Source organism: Terrapene carolina, unplaced genomic scaffold (genome assembly GCF_002925995.2).
Source record: "Terrapene carolina triunguis isolate 2854851 unplaced genomic scaffold, T_m_triunguis-2.0 Scaffold23, whole genome shotgun sequence".
Taxonomy (NCBI): Eukaryota; Metazoa; Chordata; order Testudines; family Emydidae; genus Terrapene; species Terrapene triunguis.
In genome coordinates, this window is record NW_020664374.1 from 26,440,317 (window position 1) to 26,449,508 (window position 9,192).

Here is a 9,192-nt window from a genome sequence, read left to right on the forward strand (position 1 = left end):
ATAACATTGTAACTGGCTGAATAACAATAATACAACCATCTAGGTATCAGAGTAGCCATGTGGTATCTTCTAACTGCAGTTAATTTTGTTAACGGTTTTCATAAATGTGTTGTGTGTTTGAGCATTTTGTCTCTTAAATAATCTCTGGAGCAGATGGCCAAATCAAACATTTCTTTAGCCTTAGATATTGTATTTGTGCAAAACTAAAGGCTTTTTGTATGTGTGCTAGAAAAACTTGCTGCAGAAGTGGGAACTTCTTATGGCTGCTACTTCGTCCCAGCATTCTCAGGATTATATGCACCTTACTGGGAACCCAGTGCACGAGGGTAAGGATAACTATTATATTTGCAGGAATGGCTAATTATATTATGAAAAATCCATAGGTGGCTGCTAGAGGGCAACCAGAACCACTAACCATCCTGGACCTTTCAAAACATAAATTTTCTTGAATTTGTTTTTGGGTCCCCTGAGAGCACCATCACCTGTTGTCTCACCAAAAGGGGCCTGGAGCAGGGGCTACTTGTGGTACACAGCCGGTAGTAGTGATGGCGGCTGCTGCTCAAAACAAACAGCTATCTACAATACACCCGTGAGCAGGAAGTTCTGTGTTCAGCATCCTTCCCCAAAACAAAAAACTCAGTAGAGAAATCAGGGAAGAAACCTACCCTTGAGAGATGCAGTTGCCTGTGGACGAGGGGAGAAGCCAAAGTCTCCACCTTACCTCAGGAGCCTGGCAGTCTGTGGTAGGAAGAGTGAGGCGGAAATTAATTGTGATGGGTGAGTTTGGGGGGCAGTGCTGCAGAAGATCTCAACCTTCCTTACGGTTGCGTTTTCTGCTGCTTTCCTTTCCATATTCCCTGCTGGTTTCTGGTGCGCTTTTAATCTGCCACAGGAAGAGTTGAGGAAGCAGAGCTTGTGTGTCTTCATCTCCTTGCACATACCTCTGCACATACAGTACATGGCCTACTTCCTCTCCTCTAGAAGAGTCACTAGGAACCAGCAGGCAACAGCAGTAGGAAGTGGGGAACTCGGTACTGAGAACTGTCCAAGTTCAGTTCATCAGTGCTCCCCACACGTCCTCCGGATAGTTTTAACTATCCCATGGTGAGAAGGGTTCTCAATGTGGGTCCCATAACTGTCATTCCTTTGGGGGAGGACATATGCTCATGGCCAGCTCTCCCTCTTTCCAGCCTATTGGGTTCTGTCTAGTGTATTCCCATGCCCCATCCTTGTTTCAGATTTAACCAGCTGCTGTTTCAAGTAGTAATCTCTTATGTTTGCGCTCTGCTGCTACTGACTTTCCCTGGTCTCAATGGGCCTTGGCAATGGGACATGTGGGAGCACCACAAGCATTATTTAAGTGTGAAATAATTTTCTTAAAATTCTTAAGAGGTCATTTAATCTTCCTTCTTTTTTTGGAAAAAAAAGAAGGAAGGAGGAGAAAGTGGGGGTAGGGTAGCCTCACCTGTTAAAACTTTAAAATAGGCATCCCATTTAGTGACACACCTGTGCAGTCCTGTTGAACCTCTTGTCCGCCTGTTTAAGATTTTTTTTATTAATACAAAATTCTGTATAAAAATACTGATGCTAATTTTTCAGGCCATTGTGTAACATTTGTTAGCTGTGACCCATGCCAAAATCAATTCTAAGAGAATGTCTAAAATCATGTAAAAAATTGGCATGTACTCCTTATGGTGTCAAACTGGGTTTATGTGTACTGTATGTTAATGCATCATTTAGATGCAGAACTGTTGGAGAAATTAGGTTGACTTATCATATTCAAAGTACCTTAACTTGATGCAATTTATCTAAGGGCAAATACTACATTACTTAGACCCAAAACTCCTTTTGTTAGAACTCTTGACTATTACTTGTTTAAAGCAGATTGGGTAACATGCCAGTTTAACATACCAAGAACATAGTCCTGTCCCCAGTGAAGCCCTTATGTGAGAACTGAAAGAACAGATATATAGTATACGGTGGAAATCAGAGGTTCTTTTGAAACATAAGATGGTTTGCCTGGGGAGGTCACCCTGTTTGCACACTTCATCTTTTTGGGCGGGGGGGGAGGGAAATTAGTAGAATGTAATATTAGTTAGTTTGTTTTTTCCCTGTGAGGCAATGAAATAAAGTGTCCATGTTATAAAGATAATCGTGTTCTCTATGTAAAACAGAGATTTTTAGTATTAACATTCAAGGAGAGAATATTCAATGGGATTTTAAAACATTACCATGAGAGGTTTTTTCTATTTTTAGGTGCTCTAACTTTAAACCACAGTATCTGTACACAGTGCAATACAAATGTGCTTGAAAATCTCAGGTGTAAGACTTAAACATAATCTGATCAAGATTAGTGATCCTAGTCGCTTATTATCTGTTTTGTCTTAACAGTATTATCTGTGGCCTTACTCAGTTTACAAATAAAAACCACATTGCCTTCGCTGCATTAGAGGCTGTCTGCTTTCAAACACGAGAGGTAAAGGCAAACTTGCTCCTAACTTCTGGGGGTTTCTTGTTTTTGAGTTTGACTACGAACAATAATGACTTGTGGTATTTAAAAATTTCTCCTACAAACTGATGAAAAGATACAGTTAAGTTTAGTAGCCCCAGATTTGTAAAGGTATCGAGGGATTGCTGTGTTCAGTGTTGCAACACCTACCTGATTTACGAGCCTAAATCTCATTTTCAAAAAATGATTTAGGCATTTAAGAATCTAAATTCCATTGATAGTCCGTGAGATTTAGGCTGTTAAATCAGGTAGGTGTTGCAATATTGAGCACAGCAATGCTTCGATAGCTTTACAAATCTGGGCCATAGTGCATATTCCACCTCTAGAATTGTTCTCCTCTGTAAGTGTTTCACCTTGTAATATTAAATACTTGTTATGATAGTGTCTGGTGCTAATTTGGGCCCCATTGTGCTGAGCTCTATACCAAAATACAAAAAGTCCCTGCTCTGATGGGCCAACAGTCTAATCCTGAACCACTCATGTATCTTTATACTGATAAAATGCACATGCGCGCACACACACCCTGGTTACAGGGGACTGCAATTTGCAACTTCTGCGGTTACAGGCCTGGCTGTAATCACTAGTGGGTAAGGAATATTACTGGGGAAAGGCAGCTAGAATTTTACCTCAGGATTCATACAGCTTCAGTGATGTAGGCCCCCTAAGAGAGGTTGGAATCAGTACGTCTACTGGTTGGCCTGGTTCCACCTCCTTTTGAGGTTGGGCTAGCTGGCACACTGAGCCCCCTGAGATAAGAGAGCAGTGAGTGGAGTTGCAAGCAGCTTGGTGTCCCTGCTCATGCTGTCAGGAGTGAATCTTACCTATTGGCTTTGTGATTGTTTTAAGTAGTCTTGTCTCTCTCTGGTGCTTATTTGGCCCTCATCACAACAATATATGAGCCCCTCGTTGGGTGTCTGACTGTGCTAAAATAGTAAATTGAATCTCCTCATTTTATTTTCTTTCTGCTTGGAGGCTCGCACAAAATGCAGGTAAACTTGTCACGGAAATACTCTTCCCCTGTCCCTATTTTGCTTTTTCACAAAAAGAATCAGAACATTTTTCTGTGCTTTTAATTCCAGTTGAAGTTGGAGGTATTTTACCCCCTACAATAAATCACAGCATTCCAAGTTCATTCTTTTTATGAACTGCCATCAGTAAATCCTTATGACCCTCTTTCACCTCAGTTCCTCTTCCTTGCCCAAGGAACTGTTGAAGACCTCTAAACAACCTGTCTAGGCAGTCAAAGGTCTCCATTTGGTAGTCTGAGTCTCCGGGGTCAACTTTGTGTGAAGATGAAGCCATCTTCTCACCTCTAGAGGTTAGATCTATTTTTATTCAGGTCCTATGTATATGGGCCTTTTAAGCATGGTTTGTAGACTCTCTACATGTCTAGTAGTAATAAGAATATAACACCTTTCCCATACACACATTTTAAGAGTATATTGGAATATGTTTGAGTAATGTGGGAGCAAACCAGTATTGTGTCTGCCTGCTTTCTGTTTTGTGGAGGAATAGGACTTGAGGAATGTTCTCAGTCTGGAACTCTTCAACCGTCTTTCTTTTTGTTGAAAGAGGATCTTGTGTTTCTGCACAGTGAACTGTATAATATGTAGTGCTCTTCTTTCAGATTTTGGATGCTATGAACAAGGACTGTGGGATACCACTGAGTGAGTTACAAGTAGATGGAGGAATGACCAACAACAAGATTCTCATGCAGCTTCAAGCAGATATTCTCTGTATTCAAGTAGGTAAGTGCAAACTGACTGTTTAGACTTCTTAAAAACAAAATAAGGGTCTAAAAAGCTGAACAAACCTCAAATGTGGGTATTGGCTTTTTTGCTGCTGTCCTTCCCATCACTGTTCGGGGTGGGGTGGGGATTTAAATAAAAGCCCTGTATAGCCCAGTTTGTGGGAGGGGAGTGTCTAAGGCCCAATAAGGATTGTAGTATTCTAGAGATGCTTGGCTCTTTCTGACTTCTGTTACTGAAGCATTACAGCACCATAGTAGAGGTCTAAGATCTAATGCAAGTTCTGCTTAGGCAAGGTTTCTCATCCGAGTTCAAATTCTAAACCCACATGTAGGTCATTGGAGTCTGATGTAGAGGCCAGTTCACAAGACTGCACCCCAGCTGCATCATACATATGGGGGCCCTACCTAAACAAAATCACCAGTAGGGTGACAGCTGCTAGGAGTTGTACTCTTTCCCCCCTCCCCATTCTGCCCTCCCAGCTCTTCCATGTGGCTTAAGTGGAAGGAAGTTCCATGACACAGTGTAGAACAGGGATCGGCAACCTTTGGCCCGCGGCCTGCTAGGGTAAGCACCCTGGCGGGCCGGGCCGGTTTGTTTACCTGCCATGTCTGCAGGTTTGGCCGATCGCAGCTCCTGCTGGCTGCTGTTCTCCGCTCCAGGCCAATGGGGGCTGCGGGAAGCAGCAGCCAGCACATCCCTCAGCCTGCGCCGCTTCCCACAGCCCCCGTTGGCCTGGGACGGCGAACCGCGACTAGCCGAACCTGCGGACACGGCAGGTAAACAAACAGCCCAGCCCGCCAGGGTGCTTACCCTAGCGGGCCGCATGCCAAAGGTTGCTGATCCCTGGTGTAGAATGTGGAAAGGGAGGAGAAAAGTCACTGTCTTCTGCACCTAATGATGTGCGAAGGAAGGGGTATCTCCCACATTGGCTATGAAGAGGAGGGTTGAGAGGGAAGAGAAGCAAATGGAAAATCCCTAAACTATGTATTAACATGGTGAATGTAGCGTAGAAACCTAGATAAGATGCCTCCCTCGGAAGAGGCAGACTGAGGGGAATAAAGAGCCACTTCTTCAGCAAATGAAGTTTCAGAGACCAAAGGTATTGATACAACAGCAGCGCAACGTGATTATAGTAAAGGGCCTCAAGCTGTGCCTGCAAAGCCATTGTATGGTGAAAAGGCTCTTCAGCTCTTGAGACTGAATGCCATTGCTCTAAGTGAGTTACTGTTTAAAGCCTCTTGCAGTATTACACCAGAAGACTTTATAGGATTGCAGAACTTCGGCAGCAGTGAGAATAGAACACCTTTCCCAAACCTTTATTGTCATACTGTTGTGACAGATGTGGAGCTGCTGTGAATACTGATATGTAATTTATTAATGTGGTATCTGACCTGGCCAGGGTAGTTTCCATATAGTTGTATTGAGTTAATAGTAAATTCTATGTCCGTGTATTGAGCTAGCTTAATATGGGCTGCTGGGAAGGCAACACAATGGCTCCCCGGTAAGAAAGCCCTGGCACACATTTCATAACTTTGAGAATCCTATATTCTGTCTCCATTGAAGTTGCCAGCCTTGTTTTTGCCATTGCTGAGAGTTAACAAATCAAAGGGTTGTAAAGAATTAAAGCGATGTGTTCTCTGAGAAGGGAAGTGATCAGAAAGACTGAGCAGAGACAGGAGGGAGAAGTGTCTCCCTCCTGCTTCCCTTCCCCCTGTGGAAGACGAAGAGACACCTGTTTAGCTAGATGTGTGTGTATAGTTTGTCTATTATTTTTAATACATTTTCTCTGAAATGTTTTTGTTCTAAATAAATAATACTTAGCTTTAAGAAGGCTATTATATGGTCATTGTGATAACCACAAGTCACTGACCGAGGGCACAGAACTGCAGGACTGAACATAAGTCGTGCTTGTTGAGGTAATAGTGGTTAGCATCTGGGAACCACAGCCCGAGGCCCACTCTGAGAGTGAGAAGCCTAGAAGCTTGAGGGGTGTGTGCTCCAAAGAGGTCAGACCTATTAGACCAGGAACCGTGACGACTGTGTTAAAGGGAGGTTTGCAAACTTTAAACCTTAGGGAAGCTAGGTGTATAATAGCCCAGTTAGACCTCTTTGTCTATGCACTTCAACCCATAAAGAAAAATGGTTTATGTTCCTTTGTTTCACTTTAGTGAAGCCATCAATGCCTGAAACAACAGCACTAGGAGCTGCAATGGCAGCTGGAGCGGCAGAAGGAGTTGGAGTTTGGAGTCTGAATCCTGGGGATTTGACAGCAGTGACATGGGAGCGATTTGAACCACAGATCAATCCCGAGGGTAAAAGAAATTTGAAGTTTGAACTTTAAAATGATCTGAAACCCTCCTTCCCCCCACCCCCCAAACCCTTTCTGTCCGCATACATGTAAATTTAAATTGAATGGTTGACCAAACTCTGTCATTTCTTGATGCCGTTGAACACCCCAGTGTAAAGATGGTTATTGATAATTAGCAGTACGAGTTCTCAGACTGTGGTGACAGGTCTGCAGTGCTTGATGCTCTGGCTTTTTAGGAGGGAGGTGTGGGTTCCATCTGCTTGCTTTGCCAATAGTTGGGTAATAATGATGGAGCAGGCAAAAATGATTTCATACCATAGCTCTTTATATAGGAGCTTGTCATTTAGTGTGGCTTGATTTGGAGGCTTTTGGTTTCAACCAATTAAAAACTGAGAACATCCCACTTCCCCCTCTGATTCCACACTGTTGAAAATTGTTGGCAGAGGATGCTAGTGGCCCCTAAAGATTCCACACAGTTGCCAGATCTCAAGGTTTCAGAAGGGGCCAACTTTTTATAATTTTAGGGCTGTCTATGTAGAGCAGGTCGTTATCTTTAAAATTAACACATTAGTTAGAACAGTGAGCTATCTTGCATCTGTTCTTAGATACTTCTGGAGACCGAAACTTGGCATTATAATTAATACATATGCAAGACTCAAGCATTTATCCCTTTTTAGTAGAGGTTTTTAATATTTGATTGCATATACTCTTTGCACAACCTTTCTGTCTGGGTGTTTTTAACAGCAATACATTTCTATCAATTCCCTCTCCTGGTATATTAACGTCAAAGGATTTGAAACTGACTACTACTGCTTCAATTTGGATTATACTTACAAATCTGCCTAGTGAATTTGTAGGGGAAAAGTTGAGTTTTAAAGCCTGATTCTCCACTGCCTATATCCCAGCATATTTAGTTTCACCTGTATTGAGTCACAGTTGAGTCAGAATGACAGCAAATAACTGCCTAGGAATGAGTACAGCAGAAAAGGATCTGGGGGTTAGTGGATAATAAACTAAATATAAGTCTACAAAGTTATACTGTCTCCAAAAAAAAAAAAGCCAACATCATTCTGGGATGTATTAGCCAGGAGTAAGGCCTCCAGGTCTGGGCACCACACTTGGGAAATATGTGGACAAATTAGAGAAAATCAAGAGGGAGGAGAGCAACAAATGATTAAAGGTCTAAAAAACATGATCTATGAGGACAGATTGAAATGAAAAAAATGAATGTGTTTAGTCTGTAGAAGAGAAGACTGGGGCGGGGGGGAAGAGGGACATAACAGTCTTCAAGTATGTACAAGGTTGTTATAAATTGTTCTCCTTAACCACTGATGTTAGGACAAGAAGCAATGGGCTTAAATTGCAATTTGGGAGGTTTAGGTTGGACATTAGGAAAAACTTTCTGTCAGGGTAGTTAAGTGCTGGAACAAATTACTTAGGGAGGTTGTGGAATCTTGGTCATTGGAGGTTTTTAAGAGCAGGCTAAACAAACACCTGTTAGGGATGGTCTAAAATAATACTTAGTCCTGCCGCAGTGCAGGGGACTGGGGTAGATAACCTACTGAGGTCCCTTCCAGTCCTACATTTCCATGATTCTAAGTGAAGTGCAGTAGAGAATAGAGTATGTAATCCTTACTCTGTAAATATTTGGAGTTGTGAAGAATTGATAAATTGCTAGTTGCTCATGCATTAGTTGTTGTTTTTTATCACTTCAGACATTCTGTTGTAATGGGGATGAGTTCTTAAGTAACTGCTGTGTATGCTTTGGGAAATCTTTGCAGGACAAAGGTTTAATGATGAATTTAATGTGTGGGAAAAAATAAAGTGAAAGTACATTAATTCCTCTTTGTGATTCCAGAAAGTGAATATCGCTATGCCAGGTGGAAGAAAGCTGTAATGAAATCAATGGGCTGGGAGATATCCGAACCTCAGGCAAATGGTAAACCATTATATTTCATACTTCAGTGACTAGCAGAAGTTGAATGTCCTTCAAAACCTCAATAGCCCTCTATATTACAGAAATGTATTTTTCTCCTGTAAAAGACAGAAAAAAAATCCTTACTTCTTGTTTTTAAAAAATTGCTTTTTATTAAATTTTAGCACTTTATTAAATTTTAGAACTGTCTAGCTCTGCTTCTAAGAAAACAGCATTTAACATTTAAAAATCTTTATCGCTGGAGCTCTGAAATCATGTAAAAACAAGCTATTTAACTTAAGGATTAATTATTCCTTTTAAAAAATAAACTGTACAGTTGAAAGGATAATGGCCTATTTCCTTGTTGGCATTATCAGATCCTTTAGCTTAATTGAAAAAGATATTATTTGCAGTAAAAGGGCTATAGATGTAAAACAAATCAAACAGGAAGTAAGTGCATTTTGCTATGTAATTATTAATGAGATTTACTTGTAATGTTTGAGTCAATGCAAAGATATTAAAATCTTGGGGATGTAAACCAAGAGCAGACTGTAGCTTCCTCTGAACTGCATCAGTAAAGATGTCTGCATTAAGAGTGCAAACACAGTATAAAGCTGGGACAGCTATGAGTTAATACAGTGGTTCTCAAACACTTCCATAACATGACCCTATGCTACAAAAGGAAAATGTTTTAGGACCCTCATGTCCC

At 41.5% G+C, this 9,192-nt stretch overlaps 1 protein-coding gene across 2 annotated transcripts in view; it reads left to right on the top strand.

Annotated features, from left to right (window-relative positions):
* Nucleotides 1-9,192, top strand: part of LOC113404986 (glycerol kinase) — a 37,466-nt gene that overhangs the window by 27,149 nt on the left and 1,125 nt on the right. For both annotated transcript variants that reach the window (XM_026649918.2, XM_026649920.2), the window contains 5 exons: nucleotides 230-326; nucleotides 2,392-2,476; nucleotides 4,137-4,257; nucleotides 6,429-6,572; nucleotides 8,427-8,507. In XM_026649918.2, the coding sequence (XP_026505703.1) occupies nucleotides 230-326; nucleotides 2,392-2,476; nucleotides 4,137-4,257; nucleotides 6,429-6,572; nucleotides 8,427-8,507 (528 nt within the window). The remainder of the gene's footprint in view (nucleotides 1-229; nucleotides 327-2,391; nucleotides 2,477-4,136; nucleotides 4,258-6,428; nucleotides 6,573-8,426; nucleotides 8,508-9,192) is intronic.